The 25,419-nt window shown below is 48.2% G+C and overlaps 2 protein-coding genes across 2 annotated transcripts; one reads left to right on the top strand and one right to left on the bottom strand.

Annotated features, from left to right (window-relative positions):
* Positions 1 to 13,315: 13,315 nt before the first annotated feature.
* LOC141040851 (uncharacterized) lies at positions 13,316 to 13,657 on the top strand. The gene has a single exon (XM_073506966.1). The coding sequence runs from the start codon at positions 13,316 to 13,318 to the stop codon at positions 13,655 to 13,657; it is 342 nt and encodes a 113-aa protein (XP_073363067.1).
* Positions 13,658 to 14,299: 642 nt separating this feature from the next.
* LOC109743058 (mavicyanin) lies at positions 14,300 to 24,247 on the bottom strand. The gene is made up of 2 exons (XM_020302139.3): positions 23,942 to 24,247; positions 14,300 to 14,954 (listed from the first exon to the last, which is right to left on the bottom strand). Exons 1-2 carry the CDS (start codon positions 24,123 to 24,125, stop codon positions 14,563 to 14,565), a joined length of 576 nt encoding a protein of 191 aa, XP_020157728.1. The 5' UTR covers positions 24,126 to 24,247; the 3' UTR covers positions 14,300 to 14,562.
* Between the last annotated feature and the right edge of the window lie 1,172 nt (positions 24,248 to 25,419).

The raw sequence follows: 25,419 nt of genomic DNA, 5'->3' as shown, positions 1-25,419 counted from the left end.
AGGCCCTCTGCGAGAAAGAAACAGAGATGGCGGCACTGGCTGAAAAGCGCACAGGCATCCTAGCTGACATGATGACTTCTAGCTCCCGCCATCATGAAGCTCATGAAGATGTGGTCCGGAGTTCATCACAGGTGGCCGAGTCGTACACAAGACGCCGTGCGGAGGCGGCTGCCTTCCTGGCCGCCGGCGGAACGCTTCTGGAGATCGTGACGATCCTAGCATACAAAGCTCCTGAGTGAGGGAGCGGGCTAGAGATCATGGACTGCTCTGCAAAAGCTGCACTTAGTTCAATAAGTTCTATCTTAGTTAAATATAATTTGTCTTAGCTCATCCAGAACATAGTTTGATTAGTCCCAGTGAACTTTTGTATCCTCGATCAATAAAAATGATAGCTTTTGTGATATATCTCCTTTTTTTACTTTTACTTACTGGGTCTCTGCTTCATACTGGCCATGGAGCTGCATTGTATCCGCTTCCAACACTGATGAGGCTAGCTAACCACATCCTCCTTGGTGTATATGCTGCAGTCCTTCGCTCGGTCCTCGTTGGACTCCACCAATGCTTGATGTAACAGCTTCAACTTGTCTTGCACCAGCCGCGAGACCCTCGAGTGCACATCTAGATGTCAAAAATATATTGATCAATCCATCATATGTGCGGGTGTTCATATGCTTATTTTTATGTCCGTCGTCGCGGCCGCCACGTATAACCGAGGCATATATTTTCGCTGTACATATTGCCGTCCTCACGCATGCATGTATGTACGTAGGCAAAATTACCATGCACCACGTACAAGATCAATCAAGAGATTAACTAATTCGTGCATGCACTAGTCCACCATGTGTGTACATATACTCTTCCCTGTTTATCCTGTACTCCCAAAAATTCCTTTTCTTCAGAAAAAATAATAATAATAACAACAATTAAGCGATTAGTCATGTAAGAGAGAGCAAAAGAGTTGAGCCGTATCTTTTTTAGTACTTATTTAACCTCTCTTTTTTAGTACAAAACTTCGTCAAACAATGGGAGGAGGGTTTCCCCTCTGGTCCTTGGTCTCCATGGCGTGGGAAGGGCGAGAGACCCTCCGAGGTTGGATCTGTCTCTCTGTTTCTGCGCTCTGGTATTCTGCCCTGGCACCGTTTCGTATATATATGGAGATCCGTAACTCTGATTGGATTGAAACCTTCGCCCTGATTTTTCTCCGAAAATTAGCTTTCTTGCGGCCGAAGAAGAGCAGCAACCACCTTATGGGTGGCCCACGAGGGTCAGGGGTGCGCCCAGGGGGCAGGCGCGCCCCCTGCCTCGTGGCCACATCAGGCACCGTCTCGCGTTGATTCTTCTTCCCATATTCTCCAAATATTCCAAAAATATTCTCCGTCCGTTTTTATCCCGTTTGGATTCCATTTGATATGGGATTTCTGCGAAACTTAAAACATGCAACAAACACGAGCTGGCACTAGGCACTGGATCAATATGTTAGTCCCCAAAAATAGTATAAAAAGTTGCCAAAAGTATATGAAAGTTGAATAATATTGTCATGGAACAATCAAAAATTATAGATACGACGGAGACGTATCAGTCATGATTGTCTTCGAGGGATGCTTGGCCCGAGTCATCTTTCCAGCTTCGTAGGCGCCACACAGATGATCCTTCTTGAACTTGACGCCCTCGATGCCTATGACATGCTTCTTCTTCGCGAGATTGTACAGGTTCCTCATACCCGCATGCCCTAGCCTCCGATGCTAGAGCCAGCACTCTGAAGCTTTTGCTAGAAGGCATACAACCAGCTGTGGTTCTGCTGAGAAATCTACCATATACAGATCATCTTTTCGATATCCTTCGAAGACTAGAGATTTGTAAGATTCCATAAGCACAAGGCATGATATTTTCCAAATATCACAATCATGTTCGGATCACAAAGCATTGAGACAGACATTAAGTTGAAACCAAGGGATTCAACAAGCATCACTTTATCCATGTGCTGATCCTTTGAGATTGCAACTCTACCTAAGCCCAATACCTTGCTTTTCAGCAAATGTGATGTGACATTTGTCAGGACGGACGTAGGGTTGAATCCATAAGAAGACTTCGATCACCAGTCATGTGGTTAGTGCATCCACTGCCCATAATCCACTCAGAAGCCTTTGGTGTCATACCCTACAGTGTAGTTTGGGGATAGGCTTCACCAAGGGAAATGTGAAGCACAAACATTTGACGAACAAGCATATTATCAATGTTCAGATCCTGGTTAGGTAGATAGGATGTTTGTCAAGAAATCCTGGGACGGAATACATAGTAAGACCATTCTGGCATTTTATTTTGCGTCCCACAAGATGTTTTAGGTCCCCAGCATAAGCATCAGAAGCCTTTGATTTCCGGCTGGAGACCTTTCCCTGCAAAAGAGAGTTAATTTTTCTTAACCACCCACATCTTCAGGGGTGGCTTAGAAGCAATGAGTCTAAGTGCAGCATCTGAGAACTTTGGCTTTGGGGCCCTAGCAAATAGCCTTGCAAGAGATGAATAATATTCATAAGAATAAGCAGAAAATTTCTTGGTCTTATGAACATAGCGGTTTGACGAAACACGCTCATATTCATAAGTCTGAGTATGGTTTCCCTGCAAAACATTGGCGTTAGGGTGACTCTGGTGAGTCCTCTGTCTGTATGAATCCTTTGGTCTAGGGTTTGTCTTCTTCCCAGGTGGTGTCATGATGACATCCACAGGAAGCTTCTCAAGACAACTTTTGGGCACCTAGATCTTCTTCAAAGGTGGTCCATTCCTGCAGTTAGTACCAATATACCTGGCAAACACTTCACCATTCTGACACTTAAACAGTTTATAGTTTGCATCAAAGGATTACTCAATAATAATTGGGTTTGCACAAGTGAAGCCAGATAAGGTAGATGGATCCACTAAAGGTCCCTTTGCAGCAATCCATGTGGTTTTGGGGTACTGCCCAGGCTTCCAGTATGAACCATCAACATTCATTTTCCTCTCAAACCCAACACCCTCTTTCCTAGGGTTTCGGTTCAGAATCTGTTTCTTGAGGACATCACATAGTGTCTGATGCCCTTTGAGGCTTTTGTACATCCCTGTTTCAAGCAATGTCTTCAACCTGGCATTCTCATCAGCAATAGTAGTGGTACCCTCAGTAGAGGGGTTAGTTACCACATCAGCAGTTGAAGATATTGCAACAGTAGCAGCAGTAGAGCATTCAGCAACAAAGACATCATTATCACGCTCAAGACATCTTAGACACGGTGGCTCAAAACCTTCCTGAGCAGAACTGATCTGTGGAGCGCAGAGTGACTCGTTCTTCTTTTGAAGATCTTCATGAGTCGCTCTCAAGTTCTCAAGTTCTTGCTTCCTTTGAAGATAATCATAGGAAAGCTTCTCATGAGTAGTTGAGAGTGTTTCATGACGACTTACAAGTTCCTCGTACTTAACGTGAAGATTTTTAATGTCTTCAACTAAGGACTGAGTTCGAGTCATTTCCGCGTCCAATAGGTCATCGCTTTTGTCTAGCAACTTTTGAATATGTTCCATAGCAGTTTGTTGTTCAGTTGCAATTTTAGCAAGTGTTTTGTAGCTAGGTTTAGATTCACATTCGGAGTCATCTTCACTGGATGTTTGAAAGTAAGCATCGCGTGAGTTTACCTTGGCACCACGTGCCATGAAGTAGTAGGTAGGAGCAGAGTCGTCCTCATTATCAGCATCAGCGTCGGTGATGAGGCCATTGTCTTCGGTGTTGAAGATGGACTTGGAGACATACGCCAAAGCTAGAGCCAGGCTTGCCACGCCTGAATCGGACTCCTCCTCAGACTCCACCTCTGCCTCCTTAGAAGCAGACTCCTCCTCTGAATCCATCTCCTTGCCAAGAAACGCACGAGCCTTGCTGGATGAGCTCTTCTTGTCAGATGAAGACTTTGATGAAGAATGTGAGGATTTCTTATTCTTTTTGTCATTTGAATCATATTCTTTGCTCTTCTTCTTCTTCTTGGTCTCATTGTCCCATTGAGGACGCTCAGAGATGTAGTGACCAGGTTTCTTGCATTTGTGGCATGTTCTCTTCTTGTGGTCACGAGTGGAAGCTTCATCATTTCTTGAGCTAGATCTTGAAGACTTTCTGAAACCTTTCTTCTTGGAGAACTTCTGGAAGTTCTTCACGAGCATAGCTAGCTCCTTTCCAATGTATTCAGCATCACCAGAACTGCAGTCAGATTCTTCTTCAGATGAGGACACAACCTTTGCCTTCATAGCCCGGGTTCGGCCATAGTTGGGGCCATAGATGTCTCTCTTCTCAGATAACTAGAACTCATGTGTGTTGAGCCTCTCGAGTATGTCAGACGGATCGAGGTCTTTGAAGTCACGACGTTCTTGAATCATTAGGGCCAGGGTGTCAAATGAGCTGTCAAGTGATCGCAGTAGCTTCTTGACGATTTTATGCTTGGTGATCTCAGTGGCGTCAAGTGCGCGAAGCTCATTTGTGATATTAGTGAGGTGATCAAACGTGAGCTAGACATTCTCATTGTCGTTTCTCTTGAAGCGGTTGATAAGAACATCAATCCTTGAATCTATCTGAGTTGAGACGCCTTCGTTGACCTTGGAGAGCCAGTCCCAGACTAGCTTCGCAGTTTCCAGTGCACTCACACGGCCGTACTGCCCTTTGGTCAGATGACCACAAATGATGTTCTTGGCAGTTGAATCCAGTTGAATGAACCTCTTGACATCAGCAGCGGTGACACCTTCACCGACCTTGGGAACACCATTCTTGACGACATACCAGAGGTCGACGTCAATGGCTTCAAGATGCATACACATCTTATTCTTCCAGTAGGGGTAATTAGTGCCATCGAAGACTGGACAGGCAGCGGAGACCTTGATTATCCCTGCAGTCGACATAGCTAAAACTCCAGGTGGTTAAACTGAATCACACAGAACAAGGGAGCACCTTGCTCTGATACCAATTGAAAGTGCTAGTTATCGACTAGAGGGCGGCGAATAGGCGATTTTTATGAAAGTCTTCAAAATAAGAGGTCCTTGAAGACAAAAAGTAGAACTGAACCTATTGATATGCAGCGGAAGGTAGACTACACTAGACAAGCCATAGTCAAGTAAGCAATGAAGTGAAAGCACGAATACTATCAGCAGCTAGGTAGTATGGATCAGGATAGAAGACAATATGAAGCCAAACGGTAAATAGTTGTGATGCCCCCGATTCAATCATACACTAATCATGCACGCAAATGTGTACGATCAAGATCAGGGACTCACGGGAAGATATCACAACACAACTCTACAACATAAATTTGTCATACAAGCATCATAATACAAGCCAGGGGCCTCGAGGGCTCGAATATAAGTGCTCGATCATAGACGAGTCAGCGGAAGCAACAATATCTGAGTACAGACATAAGTTAAACAAGTTTGCCTTAAGAAGGCTAGCACAAACTGGGATACAGATCGAAAGAGGCCCAGGCCTCCTACCTGGGATCCTCCTAAACTACTCCTGGTCATCGTCAGCAGGCTGCACATAGTAGTAGGCACCTCCGGTGTAGTAGGAGTCGTCGTCGACGGTGGCGTCTAGCTCCTGGGCTCCGGCATCTGGTTGCGACAACCAGGTAGAAAGGAAAAGGGGAAAAGAGGGAGAAAAGCAACCGTGAGTACTCATCCAAAGTACTCGCAAGCAAGGAGCTACACTACATATGCATGGGTATATGTGTAAAGGGCCATATCGGTGGACTGAACTGCAGAATGCCAGAATAAGAGGGGGATAGCTAATCATGTCGAAGACTACGCTTCAGGCCACCTCCATCTTGCAGCATGTAGAAGAGAGTAGATGGTAAGTTCACCAAGTAGCATCGCATAGCATAAAACTACCCAGCGATCCCCTCCTCGTTGCCCTATTAGAGAGCGATCACCGGGTTATATCTGGCACTTGGAAGGGTGTGTTTTATTAAGTATCCGGTTCTAGTTGTCATAAGGTCAAGGTACAACTCCAGGTCGTCCTTTTACCGAGGGACACGGCTATTCGAATAGATAAACTTCCCTGCAGGGGTGCACCACATAACCCAACACGCTCGATCCCATTTGGCCGGACACACTCTCCTGGGTCATGCCCGGCCTCGGAAGATCAACACGTCGCAGCCCCACCTAGGCTCAACAGAGAGGTTAGCACGCCAGTCTAAATCCTATGCGCGCAGGGGTCTGGGCCCATCGCCCATTGCACACCTGCACGTTGCGTACGCGGCCGGAAGCAGACCTAGCCCCCTTAATACAAGCGCGAGCTTACGGTCCAATGCGGCGCGTGCCACTCAGTCGCTGACGTCAAAAAGAGCTTCGGCTGATACCACGACGCCGAGTGCCCATAACTGTTCCCGCGTAGTTGGTTAGTGCGTATAGACCAAATGGCCAGACTCAGATCAAATACCAAGATCTCGTTAAGCGTGTTAAGTATCCGTGAACGCCGACCAGGGCCAGGCCCACCTCTCTCCTAGGTGGTCTCAACCTGCCCTGTCGCTCCGCCACAAAGTAACAGTCGGGGGCCGTCAGGAACCCAGGCCCACCTCTACCGGGATGGAGCCACCTGTCCTTTCAGCCCCCTCATCAGAATCACTTGCGGGTACTCAACGAGCTGACCCGACTTTCGTCACCACATGTGTCATGTATATAAAGTATATAGTATATACCCCTGATCACCTCCCGAAGTGATCACGGCCCAGTAGTATAGCATGGCAGATGGACAAGAGTGTAGGGCCACTGATGGAACACTAGCATCCTATACTAAGCAGTAGGATAGCAGGTAAGGGTAACAACTGTAGCAACAATGACATGCTATGTAGCAGAATAGGATTAACCGAAAGCAGTAACATGCTACACTACTCTAATGCAAGCTGTATAGAGAAGAATAGGCGATATCTGGTGATCAAGGGGGGGCTTGCCTGGTTGCTCTGGCAAGGAAGGGTCATCAACTCCGTAGTCGAACTGGGGTCGCCGGCAGTCTCGGGGTCTACCGGAAAGAAGTAACGGAGGGGGAACACAATAAATAACAAAGCAATCAAAGCATCACAAAGCGAAACATGGCAATACGCGGTGCTAGGTGTGCCCTAACGCGGTAGTAGGTGATACCGACGAAGGGGGGAAACATCCGGGAAAGTATCCCTGGCGTTTCGCGTTTTCGAACAGATGAACCGTAGGGGGAAAGTTGCGTGTTTGCTATGCTAGGGATGTGTGGTGGACGAACGGGTTGCGTATCCGGATTCGTCTCGTCGTTCTGAGCAACTTTCATGTATAAAGTATTTTCATCCGAGCTACGGATTATTTTATATTAATTTATAAAGATTTAATCATTTTCTAGATTTCCTGGATTTAATTTAATTCAAAATTCATTTAAATAATAAATGCTATGGGTACACAGAAGTGTACCCAAAGAGGTGCTAGTGAGGCTGACAGGTGGGGCTAGTTGACTGAGTCAACTGTCCAGTCAGCAGAGGCTGACAGTGGGGTACAGGGGCTGAGTCAGCAGTCCAGTTAGCGGTCAACATATTGACTGTTGACTGGTCAAACTGGCTGGTGGGACCCAGCTATCATAAAGACAGTGTAAATTAATTGTTTAATTAATTTACACAGATTAGGTGGGGGGCCACATGTCATTGACTTAGATAATTTTAAACAGATGTTTTTTAAGAAAAGGGTCCACATGTCATTTCCAGTTATTCAACTAAACAATTTTATTAGGTTCTATCTAATTACGTGGTTAGGGGGTTGGTTAAACCGGGCGGGCCCACCTATCAGTGAGCCACACGCGGTGGTACACCGGCGATGCGAACAGAGAGCGGAGGTGCTCGCCGGCCGACCATCTCCGGCGACGGCTGGATCTGTGAGTGGGCTCGGCAAACGCAACGCGACGAGGCGCTCCGGAGGATGGCCGTGGGGTTGTCGGAGGTGGGCTGCAGAGGCGCCGGCGTTGAGTGTAGAAGCGCCAGGGCTCGGCCTCGCAGCGCGTGTGGCGACGACGGCAGGGTGCGGCCGTCAGCGGGCGGCGTAGCCGAGCGCGGGGGTGGCGGACGCGTTCACGAGGAAGGGCGAGCAAAGGCGGGAGCGCCATCGCGCGCGCGCAGTCGACGCGGGCGGTGGGCGACGCACAGGGGCGGCAGAGGCGAGGGCCGGTGCGGGGGCTGCGATGAGAGCGTCGAGGGAAAGCAGGAGGCGGCCACGCGCGAGGCGCGGAGGGCAGAGGGGAAGAGGTCGGGGGCCTCACCGCTGGGCGTAGGGACAGGGCAGTGGGGCTCGGGGAGGAGACGACGAGGTCCGGTGGGGAGGCTCCGGCGAGATCCAGGCGGCGGCGCGGGCTTCGGACGGCGTCGGCGTGGCGACGAGGCGATGGGGTCGGGGCGGATCGAGCCCCCGATCCAGATCGAGAAAAAGGGGAAACGAGGGGAGAGTGGGAGGAGAGGGGTAGCGGTTAGGGTTTCGGGGGAGGGTTATAGGGGAGTGGGGGCCGGCCTGGGCCGGCCTGGTTGGCCCGATGGCCAGCTGGGCCGCGGTCCAGCAGGGGGGGTCCTTTCTTTTGTTTTGTTTTTACTTTTTATTTATTTTACTTTTTCTGTTATAGTTTTGTATCCTATTATTTTAGTTTTAGTAAAATATATACTTTGTATATAAATTAGTATTTCAACTTAGTCCATACTCAACAAGTCCAGTCCTCAATAAATTAGTTTGACATTTTATTAATTACAAAAGGTATTTAAATAATTGTTTTTGTTGTTGTTTTATTCATCTCATATTATTTAAACATTTTATAAAGGTGTTGTTTCTCCACCATAATTATCTATGCAATATTTGGTTCACTCCGAAAATTTTAATTTTAATATTTGAAAACTTTTATTGTTTGCTTGATTTTGGATTGGAATTAGAATCGGTTTCGAACTAACGCGAGATTAGCAACAGTAATCGAAGTGACGTGGCATCATTAGCAAAGAATTACTGTAGCTTAAATATCCGGGCGTCACAATAGTCTTCACTCAGTGAAGTCAATCATATCAGACAAGCAGGCAATGACTTCACGAAGACAAACTGTAAAGTAAAGAGAAGTGAAGGATAGAACCAGTTGCTTGGTGAAGACAAGGATTTGGTAGACCAGTTCGAGTTGTTGTGACAACTGTACGTCTGGTTAGGGAGACTAAGATTTAACTCAGAAGACTGCGTCTTCACCTTATTCCCCTTGAGCTAAGGACACCCAATCCTTGCCCAATCACTCATGTAAGTCTTCAAGGTAAACTTCCAAACCTTCATAGACTTCGTTCACTGGCAATCCACAATGGCTCTTCGATGCTCAGAACGCGACGCCTAACCGGCTGGAGGATTCACAGTCCTCAAGTGTAACAAGTCTTCAGGTCACGCGGACAGAAAGACTTCAGTGATGCCTAACACTCTTTGGTTCTGGGTGTTTTGGGCTTTGTCCTTGCACGGATCTCTCTCTCAAATGCTTCAGAGGTGGGTTGCTCTCAAACGACAAAAGCCGTGCACTAACTCTAAGCAGCCACCAATTTATGGTGTAGGGGGTGGGCTATTTATAGCCTGGAGGCAACCCGACCTGATTTGTCCGAAATGACCCTGGGTCACTAAGGAACCGACACGTGTCCAATGGTCGGATTTCAAACACATGCGACAGCTTGACTTGGGCTACAAGTAAAGCTGACTCATCCAGCTCTGGATAAGATTTGCTCTCATTGTCTTCGCTCGAAGACATAGGATTTGGTTGAGCATCACTTCAGTCACTCTGACTTTGTTCACTTGGACCCCAATTAACAGTACGGTGGTTCCTATGACTCAACAAAGAAGAAAAGGAAACTACGAAACAACTATGTCTTCGCACTTCATATTCTTCACATGAACGTCTTCTCATGTCATAATCTTCACCATGAATGTCTTCACGAACCACCATTGTCTTCAATGTCTTCACACATTTTTAGGGGTCATCTCTGATAGGTAAACCGAATCAGTGAGGGACTACTACCTGTGTTATCCTGCAATTCTCACAAACACATTAGTCCCTCAACCAAGTTTGTCGTCAATACTCCAAAACCAACTAGGGGTGGCACTAGATGCACTTACAAGTATGACAACCAAAGAGTGCAGATAGCTCCTGCATCTTGTGATCTGAAGTATTGATTGCAATCATAGTGGATTTGGCATAGTTTACTTTCAGTCTGGTATATGCAGCATATTGAAGGAGGAGATTCTTAATGTTGTTCAATTGTGTAGCCTCAGCTTGAACTACCAGTGTAGTGTCATTTGGATTGGTATTGTGCTGTAATTGTGGAACCACAGGAGCATTATGCATTGCCTCATTGAGAATGGTTTGCAGGAGGTTAGTAGCCAAGACAAAAATTAATGGTGAAAGTGGGTCTCCCTGTCTAACTCCTTTTTCGCACAGAAATTGTTTCCCAGATAACCCATTAAGCAGAATAGAAGAATATCCTGTGTTGTAGATACAATGAATCCATTTCTCTCCAAAACCTCTTGCTTGTAAAATCTCAACAAGCGTGTCATGATTAAGCATGTCAAATGCCTTTTCAAAGTCTAGTTTAAGCAACACAACTTCTTGATTTGATTGATGACACTAATAGATATACTCATAAGACCAAGCAAGACAATCTTGGATGCATCTGTTATTCAGAAACCATATTAAATTTTTGTGGACTAGAGTAAGAATGGATTTCTGAAGTCTGTTTGTCTAGAGTTTAGTGATGATTTTCAGGGTACAATTCAGAAGAGAGATGGGTCTAAAATCTCCAGGGCAGGCAACAGAGTCCTTCTTTGGAATGAGAGTAATGAAAGAGTAGTTGATGCTCTAGAGATTGACAGTGCCCTTGTGGAAGTCTTTGATCAATCTGTAAAAATCAGGTGCAATAATATCCCAGCATGATTTGAGAAAGGCAGCATTGAACCCATCTGGTCCAGAGGACTTCTCGGCAGGCATTTCCAAGATAGCCTTATCTATTTCCTCTTTTCCAAATGGACTTCAAGCTCCAAAAGTCCATTATGGTGTTCCAGCAGGTCATGCAGGTGCAAAGGTTATTCTTTGACTGATGATGTCCCCATTCTCTGTTTGAAGGCTCTAAAAAGGATTGCTGCTTTTTTGGTGCTCATGATGTTCTATGCCATTTTCATCCATCTGCATAGCAATTTGGTTATTTCTAAACTTGATGGTGGCTTTAGCCCTTGAAATATTTGGTATTAGCTTCTCCCATCTGGATCATCCTTGTAGTAGCTCTTTGTTTCTAGTAAATTCACTGTTGTTTAAAAGATTGTTCAGATGCCATTAAGTTCATCATTGGATAAGTCTTTGAATTCCTCTAGGGTGTCATAGCAAAGGATCATGAAATTGGTGTCATTAATATTCTGCCTGAGATCTGATAGTGTTCTAGCCCAATTCTTGAGATGTTTTCTGAGTCTTTTAAATTTTGCAGCAATGGGTTTAGCACTATCCACTTCATTGATCTGTTGCTCCCAAATTTTCTTGACCACCTCCCTAAACTGATTGTGTCGTACCCAGGAATTTTCAAATCTAAAAATGCTGGCTCTAAGGGATATTGCACTAGTGCAAGTGCATCGATGTGCTATATAAACGGGTTTACCCCCTTTTTGGTACAGAGTTTTAAACCGTCGCCATACTTGTGTGTGCGATAAGGAGGGTCCATCCCACATGACACAGAAACCGTAGACGTTAGGGAGCGATGATGCAGACGCTCTACCAAATATAATTGTATGCGATGTAGGAACATATCACACACATTATATTCTGGCACACATGTGGGTTTGGGGATCAATCGCCCACGTCTCTCGCGAGTCAAATGTTTCTAATTGCGCAGGGAAACTAAACGGTGTTTGACATTCAACCGTTTGTGAAATATTACCTAAGGCACATGTGCCATCATAGAAAGTGTGTGTGATATGTGGCCCATCGCACACGAGTATTCTATGGCAAGCGTTTGCCATGCATGACATCATCGCACACACTTCCTGAAAAAAATTATGAGTAGGATTGCATTTTGCATTGGGCACGTTTCCCCTAAGGTTGCGCGTGCGATAATGTGCTATCACAAACTGTTGAGGAGCCCCTAAGCACACGTAGAAGTGCCACAAATCGTCTGCGATTTGTTGTGTATCACCGACGGTTCAATTCATATCATGTATGCTTTTCCTATAGATCACAGGAGGCTGCGCTATGAGTGACGTGTGCTTGGCCTCTCTTGCTTCCTCCCCCTACCATTGTTTAGAACCCTTGCTATCTTATACAAAATCAAACTATAACCAACCTTCTTACCAGGTAACATATTCCTACAACTACAAAGAATATTAATCAAACTATATGTTTTGCAACAATAGCAAACATTCTTGTGTGAAAATAAATAGGCACAAAAGCACGCGCCATCTCAACGAATTTCATGTTTCAAAATTCAGGTCAAAAAGATGATACACGAGTGTGATAATTATGTCACATGATTGACCTTAAATACAATGTGATAATTATATCACATAAATAAAATAGTACCCTTACATATAATTGCTGATCAAGTAGGGACATTATGAGAAGCCTGACTATGCTCTTAGCCCGAGGACAAACACATGACCTATTTGGTTGGCTTCCTCAAAAAACTGCCCGACTAAGGCAACATTATCATGTGTTGGATTTTTAGGGCTAATGTTGAGATTGCTGCCTGGCTAAGAGCATCTCCAATAACAGCCCTATTTTTGGGCATGAGATGTTTTGGGAGCACGAGGAGGTAAAAAATGGCCTCCAACAGCTGCCCAACCGCAAAAAAAATGCAAAAGGAAAATTTTGGGCAGCCCTTATATACAACATGGAGTGCTGCAAATATACATCACTTCGGCTGCTGCCCCAAAACAAAACGACACATAGTCATGACCCAACAGTCGTCTTCCACACACGCAGCCACACACCCGCGCCACTCCCACCTTTAGATATGCGGCTATCACACCCCGCCATCGCCGGATCCACTCGTCGCACCCCGCCCGTTGGCCGCCAGACGGACGAATCGCGCTGCGACCGCCCCCTTTCCGCCGAAATCCGCCATGCCACCGCCCCCTTTTTTGCCAAAGTTTGCCACGCCGCCGCCGCACTGGTGTTGCCTCTCCTCCTCAGCGATGTTGCCTCCTCGCCATGCCGCCGAAGGCAAGGGCAAGAGGGGATTCAAGAGGGTGCGGCTTCGACCGTCCGGCAACAACGGCGTCGAGTTCCAGCACGGCGGCCGGAGGTACTGGCTCAACACGTTGCCGACGACCGACCATGCCCTCGCGCTACGACGTCGCCTTGTGGAGGCTTGGCCTCGCGTGCTCCAGGCTTAATTCCCCGAAGATTGAGTCTCGGGCGAATGCGGAACTTGTCGGGTCATCGATGATAATCGAGTCCAGCCCGAGCAAGTTGGCTTCCCGCATTGTTGTCGAGGAGCAGGACAACATTAGAGAGAGCGGCGAGGAGGCGATGGCAGCCTTTGCTAGGGCACATCTGGAGTATGTGCAGGTAGAGATGGAGTTCTACTGGAAGACGGACGTCGAGCAGTCGAAGCGCAAGAACGATTCCGAGGCAGGGCCTTCGTCATCAGAGACGAAGAAAAAGAAGAATGCATGAGCCTCGAGTGTGTTCAACGTCGATTCTGACGGCAAGAGTGATGGGTTCGATGATATCGAATGCGAAAATCTATAGTGTTCATAGTTTGCTCATCGTAGTTTAAGTTGGTAGTTTAATTTTGCATGTCGTATTTAAACTATGTTTATAGTTTGCATGTTTAAATTTGGGTCGAAGTACGTATGAAATATGAAATATGGTCGAAGTAGTTCGAATGTTAGTTCAAAAAAAATTGGTCTTGTTCATCTAGGTGCCCTATTAAACGTCGCCTTGTCATGCGAAAAAAAATTCGTTTTCGTGCCCGAATATTTTTACAACACCCCTTTTTGGTGCGTGCAACTATTGGAGATGAACTATGGAGTAGCTGCCCGGTGTTGGATTTGGAAGACCGAGGCTGAGATTGCTGCCAAGCCAAGAGCTGTGTGTCAGGCCTTCATCCAAACAGACCCTTATGAATTAGGACTATGCTTATATAGCTAGTTATATTAGTCATTAGTAAGACTAGTACTGACAGGTAAAGTGAATTGATCGCTAGTGCACACCATCTTCCTGGCAGCATCTTGTCTGAATCCTAATCCACTGATGCGCTCAATGATTGTGTCTCAGATGATTAATTTACTCTCCAAGGCATGTCGTCTTCAGCAGTAAAAACCATAAGAGAGTGCTTACTTGATTGATTAAACTAAGCCGATGACAACCGGCACAAATCCCCAAACCAGACCAAGATCCACTGAGAAGAGTATGGCACACACAAAAAAAAAAGAGCAGAACAGTAAAAAACACAGGATCCAGATGAGAGATGACCAGAGATGTCTCTACGACTGCTCGCGCTCGTACGGCGAAAAACGCAAGCTCACAACTCACAGGGCGCCATCCATCCGTCCATCCTCGGCCGGCAAACCGCCGGACTACAGCAGGTTTAGTCCGGCAGCGGCCACGGACAGCACGGACGCGGCGACCGTCACGGCGAAGGAGCTACTGACGGCCGACGCGGCGTTGGCGTGCGGCGAGGGCGCGGCGCCGGCGCGGCCGGCTGAGCCGCCTCCCGCGGCTGCCGGGGCGGGCGCCATGGCGGGGGCGGTGGAAGGGGCAGCAGAGGAGAGCACGCGGACGTCGACCTTCTGCCCGATGGCGCAGTGGCCCGGGAAGCCGCAGAGGAAGTAGTGGTGGCCGGTGGTGTTGAGGACGACGGAGTCCTTGCCCGTGGCCCAGGTGGCCGTCGGCTTAGTCACGTTGCAGTTCTTGTAGTCCGCCTTGCTCACCGCGATCACGTTGTGGAACTGCTTGTTGTAGGTGAACACTGCGGCAATTTTTCCAGGCAAGTCACAAGTTAATCATCACAGGAGTAAATTAATCTGGCATCACCATGATAATGGAAACGACAACATCTACATCATTTATTTAATCGATCGAAATAGGCATGTTGTTAATTAAACTGTTCAGGCCATGCATCTGATAAAATCATAAAATTAATGCCCTAGTGCGTGAACATTCTCATGGGAGAATTTCTGTTTTTTTGGTTGTTGAGGACCAACATGAGAACATTCTCATATCAGAAAGCATCCTACCAACCCACTCACTAACAATCAGCTCCCCACTGCCCACCTATCTGCAATTCTGCATCCATTCAAGCAGGCTACAAATCACTCTCGCTACAACAGTGACCTGACTAATTTTCTAGTAAAAGATATCCACCTTGGTTTAGCAAACACAAATCCGATGCGCCACGCGTACCTCTCATAAAGATATTCGATCTAGGGCTAAGTTAAACAGGCTAAAACCCAGAGCAAGTATAGCTCGAGTGGCATCTCCAGTGGAACAAATAATATGATCGCCGTGCTAACTTTACAGCTCATGATCACACCTCTACCTAGAATCCACTTATCCAGATTGCAAACACCATAGTTTGGCCGGCAACCTATCATACACAGTGGTAATCATAGACCCTCTTCCTGGATGGGCCATAGCTATACAAATTTTGTGGTTCTCTGATCACTACGAGTGCTCTCTAAAGATGGCATACATGTCGTCATTCCTCTCCGCCCACCGAGAGCTACCAACCAACCAAGAAGCAATGAGAGCGAATGCATCAAGGTGAGTTGGCAACAGCAACAGGTTCCCAGCATAATTTGACAAGTTGCAAAAGGGGTTCCAGGCAGATCGGGAGAGGAACAAGAACAGCATGGTCCCTAGCTAGCTTGGACTCGAGGGAGATGATGGTCCACCGAGGAAGTGCATTCCCCATTGGTGAATGGGTGATGGGGAGTGGAACAAGGAACAATCAAAGGATGATAGTATACGTTGATGTGAACCGTCTTTGATTCTTGATGTTGGGCAAAAAGTTTGCCTGGTGGGGAGATCGCACTAGACTAGACGAATGTTCACCCTCCTAAATATGGTAATTTAATTGTGTGCAGAGAAAAAAATTGCTAAACCTTTTTAGAATCTATATGTCCAGGAGGGCCGGTGACCTTGCAACAGGCAATCACCGAGTGGGAATCGGCAGTTGCCTTGCCCCACGAGACAGTGACACCAGGAACACACACGTGAGCTTACTCAGGCAGGGGCTTTAATTAGCTTTCAAGATTTAAGTTGCATGATTCGATTCTGGCAAATCGTACCTGGTGTGACATTTCAAAGGTAAAGCGAATGCGCAATTTAGTCGAAGCTTCTAGTTTTTGCTGCATCTAGGGCAAAGCGTCAAGAATCATGGTACACAGCTGCTTTGTGAATGAATTGTTGCACATGTCCGATCCAAAAGTACTGGTGCAGTTTTTATGTGTACCAAGTGTAATACAGTAATAATTGATTTTGCCCCATGGCACATGATGAATTCAAGAGGTTTTGATCACTGAATGCAAAAGAAAAACGAATGGCTTGGAAAGGCAGCACACTAGTAGTGCAGTAGACTTTCTGTTGGCTGCAACTTTCTTCAGTCGGTGCCCCGTGGAAATAGCAAACGAAGGCAAGAAAACCTACTACCTTACGCAACAAAGCAAACGGAGCCTTTAGGGCCACAAAACAGCATTAAAGCACGCCTTGTTTCACGCTTTAGCAAAACCGATCCTCGCTTTCCAGACATGCCTCACATATCCGCACGAAAGAAGACAATGATGTGTGTGTGCCTATTAGTAGTAGCACGAGTATGTTCTTTCGGAAATCGGAAATTATCTTCTGTTTTTTTGCTCGGAGAAGAAAAGAGTCCCTCTCTCTCTCTCTCTCGAGTGCGTGCACGCTGACATCAGGTATCCAGTCGGACGTTTTAGCTGAAAACAAACAAACAGGCAAACACACGGCAGCAGGAGTTTGATCCGGCCAAAATTCCCTGCCACAAGCAAGCTGCCAATGCCAAGACACGCCACCACACGGGGCTCGGTGCTGAGTAGTCTAGATTACTGGTACTGCTCCGTCCGTCCGTCTAGGCGAACAGAGAAAACCAGAAGGGCGGGGCAGGAGGACGAGCCCGACATGGCGGGAAAGCTGGCGGAGCGCCCGGACGTACGACGGCCGGGTTCTTCAGGAAAAAGGCATACGGAAAAGCCACGACGACGACCCCACAGCCATGGGGCCATCCTTTTTTTTTGGAGCTTCCATCGGTCCATCCTTGCGGGGTCGGGTTAGGTTGGTGCTCGGTCAGGCTGGACGGTGGTGGGTCTTCTCTTGTGTTGTGCAACGCCCTATGCGTGTGTGAGTGAGGTGAGGCCCATCGGGCGGATGCAGTTGCGGCCTTGCAGTACGAGACGCATCCTGGCCGTCCCCCACCACGTTGCGAAAAGCGCCGAAACAGCCAGGCCAGGGACCCTGCCTGCGCGGACCACTACGGGGGCAAAGGTCCGCGTCACGTTGTGGGGCATAATATCTCAGTCTTTGCAGTGCAGGAACCGAGTGCTCGCTAGCCCTGTCGACACATGTTCTCCCGCCAGAGTTATGCACTGTGCACCACAGCAGCCTCAGCTACATCTGTAGCATGCGCGCGCTCTCTCTCAATTCACTTGCTAGTTGCTACCATCCATATATTATGTACTCCCTCCGTTCACATAACATAATATGTGTTAGAGTAGTCATTATGGTATACGGCTTCTAGTCCAAGTCAGTTTTGTACCCCTACCCCAAGTCGGTTTGTACCCTCTTATATACTCTTATATGCCGCACCAAATCACCAATAAACAACAGTTTTATTCAGTTTTCATGGTATCAGATACCGGTCCCAGGGTTTAGGGTATGGCTCCGCCAACGCCACCGCCGCCCGGCTACTTCGAGCACCGGGCCGCACTCATCGCCAAGGCTACCAATGCCGCGACCGTTTTTCTCTCGGCCCTCACCATAGCTCCACAAAACTAGCCTGCACCCATCCTCGCCGCACCAATATCTCTTGCTGACACAATCTCCGACGTCAGCCCCTACATCCCCATAGTTCTTGATCTCGCCGCCCACAACTACTACCATTGGAGACATCTCTTCGATCTCCACCTCGGCCGCTGCAACCTGCGCTCGCATGTCGCCGCCAATTGTCTTCCCCGCCCCGAAGATCCGCAATGGTTGAAAGACGATCTCGCGATCGTCCAGTGGTTCTACACCCGCATCACCACCGAGATCTTCAACATGCTCGATCACGACGGCGCCACCGCTGCCAACATCTGGCACTCCCTCCGTCAGCTCTTCCAAAGCAACACCGACGCTCGGAAAAACGCTCTCTACACCGAGCTTCGCAATATGGTGCAAGGAGACGCCCTGGTGAACCTGTTCTGCCAGCGCGTTAAGACCATTGGTGATGAGCTCCGCGAACTCGGCGATACAGTTAGCGACTCACAGCTAATCAATATCGTCGTCGTCGGCCTCAGCGAAGACTTTGACAAGCAAGCCTCGTTCATACCGATGATACGGCCCCCTCCTACCTTCGCTGAAGTTCGTTCCTTGCTACAACTCGCGGCGGAAACACAAGCTCACAAGGACTCTCGCCCCAAGGTCTTTCATGCCGCGGCTCGTCCTCCTCTGTCGTCTACACCAGCGCCGCCTTCCAGGCCGGCTCCTGCCGCCGGGCCGTCCGCATCGTCATCTGTTCAACCGCCCCCAGGCTGGCGTCCTAGTCCGAACTACCGCGGCAAAAACCCTATCTACAGGCCGCCGTTGACTCATTCGGTTCCGCCTACGACATCACCAGCACCGAGTCCTGCACCACCCACCAGTGCTCCATTTGCGGTTGCATGGCGGCCTCCTCATGATCCTTGGACGGGGCTTGTTCAAGCATGGCCCATGCCCTGGTCCGCTCCGTCCACCCTCGGTGCTCCGCCGGCATACTCAGGTGCCTGGCAACCCGGCCTTCGGCCGCCTACTGGTGCTCCCGGGGTTCTCAACCCCCGACAGCCGGCCAATGCCTATCACGCCGCCCCGACGTATGCTCCTTATGGTCATTACACCACCGACGGCGGCGCCTACTACACACCTCAGCCGGCCTGCTCCCGACGCCACCCCCACCACAGTCGGCCAATGCCTACTACACTCCCCAGCCGGCCCTACTGTCTTCACCATCGTATCCGTCGGCACTGCTTCCGACGCCACCCTCACCTGCGACGCCGAGCTGGGATCAAGCTGCCTTTCTCCAGGCCATGAATAACTTTGCTGCACAAGGAAACTCAGGTACGAATTGGATCTTTGATTCAGGGGCCTCTAGTCATATGTCTGCATCTAGTAATTGGTTATCTTCTTGCACTAAATCTCCTTTCCCTTCCATTATTCTTGGAGATGGATCATCTATTCCTATATATTGTGTTGGTCAGGCTCAACTTCCCTCTTCCACCAAACCTTTTTTACTTCGCGATGTTCTACTTGCACCCGCCCTCATTAAAAATCTTATCTCTGTTCGCCAATTTACTTGCGACAATCTAGTTTTCGCTGAATTTGACCCTTTTGGTTTATCTGTGAAGGATTACCTGACCAAGGCCGAGATCGCTCGCTTCAATAGCTCCGGTAATCTTTATTCTCTTAATGGAGTTCCTGCCGCCACCCCTCCAACATCCATCCTGGCCTCCGTCGATCTCTGGCATCGTCGCTTGGGCCATCCCAACCCTGCCGTCTTAGCTTCTATGCTTAGTGAATTTACCATACCATGTAATAGGGACTCTCATAATTCTGTGTTTTGCGAGTCTTGTCAATTAGGCAAACATGTGCGTCTTCCCTTTAGTTCCTCTAGTTCTTGTAGCACTTATCCCTTTGAATTAATACATTGTGATTTATGGACCTCTCCCATTGCAAGTGTTTCGGGTTTTAAATACTACCTTGTTATCCTAGATGATTTCACCCACTTTGTCTGGACTTTTCCTCTACGCAACAAATCCGAGGTCCATTCTCTTTTCCTTAATTTTCAACGCTATGTGTCTGTTCACTTCTTCCTCCCAATTCGCTTTATCCAATGTGACAATGGTCGCGAGTTTGATAACATTAAAAATCGTACTTTCTTCTTACAACATGGCATCCTGCTTAAGTTCTCATGTCCCTACACATCCCCTCAAAATGGTAAAGCAGAACACTCTCTTCGCACCCTCAATGATATAGTTCGCACTCTCCTCATTCAATCATCTATGCCTCCCAAGTTTTGGGCTGAAGCCCTACACATGGCCACCTTCCTTCTAAATATTTGACGTTCTAAAACTAAACCCAACACTACTCCCTATTATTCCCTCTTTCTTTCCCACCCCGACTACTCCGCGGTTCGTGTTTTCGGCTGTTTCTGTTTTTTCAATGCCTACGCCACTTCTGCAAATAAATTGTCACCACGCTCTATCCCATGTGCTTTTCTCGGCTTCTCTGACGAGCACAAAGGCTATCGCTATCTCGACCTTCACACCGGACACGTTCATGTCTCTCGTCATGTCACGTTTGCTGAGCACATTTTTCCTTTCTCACAACGCACTACTACACCATCCAACACCCCTAGCTCCGCAAACACCCCCTCTCCCCGTCCTTTCCAACTATATACTCCCCTACCTGCCGAACACAACTTATCACCACCACCATTAACACCCACCATAGCCAATCCCAACCATACACTCACCCCACCCGAGACGTACCCAACACCCCCGGCCCCTGCTCCCTCCCCAACACCCCCGGCCCCTACTCCCACTCCACCACCCAGCCCTGCTCCCACTCCACCACCCAGCCCTACTCCTTCGTCCGACTCTTCCGCTGCGCCGGACTCACCAGTACCCACCTTACCCCCTCGTGCTATTCCTACAGCAGCCCCGATTAATGATCATCGCATGCGTACTAGGGCCAAATCAGGATTTCATCAACCCCAAGACCGCCTAAACCTTCATACCTCCGTATCTCTCACTTCTCTTCCAAAGAATTACAAAATTGCTCTACTTGATCCCAATTGGGCCGCTGCCATCCAAGAAGAATATAATGCTTTACTTCAAAACAACACCTGGCAACTTGTTTCTCGTCCTCCCAATACAAATATTGTTTATGGCAAATGGATTTTTCGCCAAAAGTTCCACTCCGATGGGAGCCTCTCACGATATAAAGCCAGGTGGGTTTGTCGTGGCTTTTCTCAGCAACAAGGAATTGATTACGAAGAAACCTTCTCTCCTGTTGTTAAACCTAGCACCATTCGCACCGTTCTTAGTGTTGCTGTCTCCTCTTCATGGCCCATTCACCAACTTGATGTTAAAAATGCTTTCCTCCATGGTTCCCTTCAAGAAACTGTCTACTGCCAGCAACCTCTGGGTTTTGAAAATCCATCCTTTCCAACTCATGTATGTCTTCTTCAGAAATCTCTCTACGGTCTTAAACAGGCCCCACGAGCTTGGTTTCAACGCTTCTCCTCCTTCATTCAAACAATAGGCTTCACTCCATCTCTCTCCGACACCTCTCTTTTTGTGTATCATCAAACTTCTGACACTGCCTATTTACTTCTCTATGTAGATGATATCATTCTTACCGCCTCCTCTCAAAAGTTCTTAGATTATATTGTCTCTCTTCTTAGATCTGAATTTTCTATGACTGACCTAGGACTCCTTCATCATTTCTTAGGCATTGCTGTTGTTCGAGATTCCTCCAGCCTTTTCTTTCCCAACGCCAGTATATTCTTGATCTTCTTAATCGTGCTGGTATGCTTGACTGTCAATCATCTCGCACTCCTGTCGATACTAGTTTTAAACTTTCGGCTACCGGTGAACCCTTTTCCGATCCTACTCTCTATCGTAGCCTAACAGGTGCTCTCCAATATCTCACCATTACTCGTCCTGAAATCTCTTTTGCTGTTCAACAAGCATGTCTCTATATGCATGATCCCCGGGTTCCTCACTATAATCATGTTAAACGCATTCTTCGGTATTTAAAAGGAACTCTCAATCATGGTCTCCACCTTAATAATTCTTCTCCAAACTCGCTTACCGCATACTCTGATGCAGACTGGGCTGGTTGTCCTGACACTCGAAGGTCCACTTCCGGTTTTTGTGTTTTTCTTGGTAACAATTTGATTTCTTGGTCTTCGAAAAGACAGGTTACAGTCTCACGTTCGTCGGCCGAGGCTGAGTATCGCGCTGTGGCACATGCCGCTGCAGATACAATCTGGATTCGGTAGTTACTCTCCGAGCTACACAGGCCTATTGAGCAGGCCACTATTGTCTACTGTGACAACATATCAACAGTCTACATGACCAGCAATCCAGTTCAACACCGACGCACAAAGCATATTGAGATTGATATTCATTTTGTTCGTGAAAAGGTTGCTCTTGGTCAGGTTCGGGTGCTTCATGTTCCCTCTACGGCTCAGTTTGCTGACATTTTCACCAAGGCACTGCCTACTAAGCCGTTTCAAGATATCTGTTTAAGTCTCAACGTTGTCGAGCCTGCCGTTGATACTGCGGGAGGATGTTAGAGTAGTCATTATGGTATACGACTTCTAGTCCAAGTCAGTTTTGTACCCCTCCCCAAGTCGGTTTGTACCCTCTTATATACTCTTGTATGCCGCACCAAATCATTAATAAGCAACAGTTTTATTCAGCTTTCAATATGTTCAACTTTTTTCTGAGTCGGATGTATATAGGCACGTTTTAGTGTGCTTGCTCACTCATTTTATTCTGCATATACTTAATATTGAAATATTCAAAACGTATTATATTTTTGAATGAAGGGAGTAGTTTGTAACTCACCTACTCCGTGGTAGGACTGCGATATCTGCACACTACAAGCCGTGCCAGCACTCGATAAAGCCGGGCTTACACGGTACACACGACACGTACATGTAGTGTGTACCGCCGAGCAGTGAATTAATGAAAGCTTTGACTGGAGTCACGTCGTGAGCGGCGGTCGCGCCGCGCCGAATCACACCAACCACGGGGAGCGCACGGCCGCCAAACTAGAGTGGATAGCACCGCCAGCCGTGAAGCCAGCTGCATGCCATGCGCCTATCCTGAGGTCGCATGCGTATGTCAAGCGGTGCGCCCGCTGGTTGCTCTGGCGTGGAAGACGTTGCAGCAAAAGCCAAGAGGTTTGGGATGGATAACGACGTCGCGCGTCCAGCGCCTTCTATGCCGCACAAGAGCGAGCGGTGCGGACTCACTGCCGAGTGCTCTACTTCTCGGACTAGTGCCCGTGTCGTGTCTCTCCGCCGGCAAATTCTGTAAAATAATCCTATTGTATGTACTCAGTTCATAAGTGGGAGCTCGGTCCCGCTTCCACCTTCTAAAACGAGTGGTGGACTAGTGGGCCTGGTGGCAGGATCAGTAGATTGCCAGGACAGTGCAGAATGCTCTGTGGCTCTCGCTCGTGTGAACCTCTGCAAACTTATTGTATGCGCGTGCACCCCCGAACGATAAATCTAACCTAAGCGCAGATGAAGATATCTAAGAAGTTCTGACAAGCACAGAGCCGTTTATAGACAGAGCTGCGGGTACGAGGGTTTGGGGACGATCCTAGTCCTAGATGAAAAGCAAAATGCCACGCGCTCAATCTTCTGGTTTCACCAACATACTACTCCTTCCGTTTTTAAATATTTGTCTTTCTAAATGTTTTAAATGGTTACCATATACAGATATATATAGACATATTTTAGAGTGTAGATTCACTCGTTTTGCTCCGTATGTAGTCATTTGCTGAAATCTTAGAAAGACAAATATTTAGAAACGGAGGGAGTAGTTCTTGTTTGTTTTTACACCGAGGGCGATTCTTCTTTTCATTATTCCCCGGAAATTGCAGGAAAAATCGTAGCGATGTTAGAACGAGGGGAGCAGAGCGCGCGAGCGTGACGTAAAAAGAGAGGTGCGGGGGCGGCTAGAGGCGTACCAAGGGTGTCGCCGAGGCTGAACTTCTTGGAGGCGGCCCAGGCGCCGTAGTCGGGGCTGCCCATGATGGTCCACCCGAGCTTGTCGCCCACCTCGTACACGGCCGCCGACGCCATCCCGGCACACATCGCCGCCGCCACCAGCGCCGCCAAGGCCACGGCCCAACCTCTCCTCAGCGCGGCCATGGCTACCACCGAGGTCGACACACCAGCCGCACAAAGGGAGATGGAGAGGCTCCGGCTACTTGCTCGCTCCGCTCGTGCTCAGTCAGTGGACTGGAGAGTGGAGTGTAGGCAGCGGGTGGCGGTACAGTCCGGTTGGTTAAATAACCCGACATGCTCCGCGAGCCTTTCTGGCCCGGCCCGCAGCCCACTGCCGCCCGGAATTCCAGAAATGTCCCCGGCGGCTAGCGTTTGGTGAGGCGGTTTTAGCAGGTGCCCGATGGTAATATCTCCCGCGCGCTTTCGCAACCACCGGCCCGGCCCTCGCTCGGCCAGCGCCGCACCGGCCGGTCGCCGCTCATGGCTCGCGCGTCGCAACTACCGCTGCGGGTGCTGGCCGGCCGCTGCATGCTTTCATGCTTTGTAGTAGGAGAAAACGGTACAAGCAAGGGACGTTTGCCGGTTTGCGTGCACATGGGGCACGGAGGAAGTGTGGGGAGGCCCTTTGCCGTGGCCGTTCGTCCGTAAACGGCGTACATGCTTCCAAAAATAATTAGATGGTGTATAAGGCATCTTTAAAACGGGCCCTCAAACCGTCCGGATTACGCGGTCCGGACGTGTTTAGCCATCCAACACTGGTGTGTATCAGTCCGCTGACCTTCAAACGCATTTTTCCCGCGAAACAAACATGAAGAGCTTTACGGGAATCTGAACACCAGTCACGTAGAACTCTGAACTCTTGACCCACCCAAAACCCCTCTCGGGCCCACGGCTCCATCCTCCCTTCTTTTTTGCATTCGTTCTTTCTCTTTCATCCACGGCCGCTCCACCACCCCGTCACACGTTTGCCGGAACTCGACAACTCCATCTCCTCCAACGCTATATCCGGGCTCCACGCCTCTTGTCCTGTGTCATCGTTCCACACCTTTCCTCTGTCTGCAGCACATGTACCGTCCACCCCTACGGTACTCATCAGGCCCGGCAAGTATTAGATGTTCGTGCTAATTTATTTTGTATCTTCTTTTTTGAAGCAATGGATTCAGGTATGTAGTACATTATGAGCACTATGTTGAGTCGTCGGACGGCTCGTCCGACGAGGAGGACTACGCGTATAAGACGGCGATGATGCAGACGGTCTTTGCATACGCAGAGCGTGCGGAAGAGCATGTTCCCAATTTCAAGGGATAGATCAAGAGTCATTGAGTGCTCAACCGGCCAGGCTCGCGGCCATTTGACGTTGATGGACGACTATTTTGCCCCGGATGCCCTGTTCGCTGACAATTTTCGCAGGCGTTTACGGAAGCGAGAAAATGTCTTC

This window comes from Aegilops tauschii, chromosome 2, assembly GCF_002575655.3.
Source record: "Aegilops tauschii subsp. strangulata cultivar AL8/78 chromosome 2, Aet v6.0, whole genome shotgun sequence".
NCBI lineage: Eukaryota > Viridiplantae > Streptophyta > Magnoliopsida > Poales > Poaceae > Aegilops > Aegilops tauschii.
The sequence above is the reverse complement of the archived record's forward strand: the minus strand, read 5'-3'. Positions and strand labels throughout refer to the sequence as shown.

Coding starts and splice junctions, on each gene's coding strand:
- LOC109743058 (XM_020302139.3), bottom strand. CDS start 24,125: ATGGCCGCGCTGAGGAGAGGTTGGGCCGTGGCCTTGGCGGCGCTGGTG. Junction 14,955..23,941: donor CAGCCTCGGCGACACCCTTG/GTACGCCTCTAG, acceptor AAATTGCCGCAG/TGTTCACCTACAACAAGCAG.
- LOC141040851 (XM_073506966.1), top strand. CDS start 13,316: ATGCCCTCGCGCTACGACGTCGCCTTGTGGAGGCTTGGCCTCGCGTGC.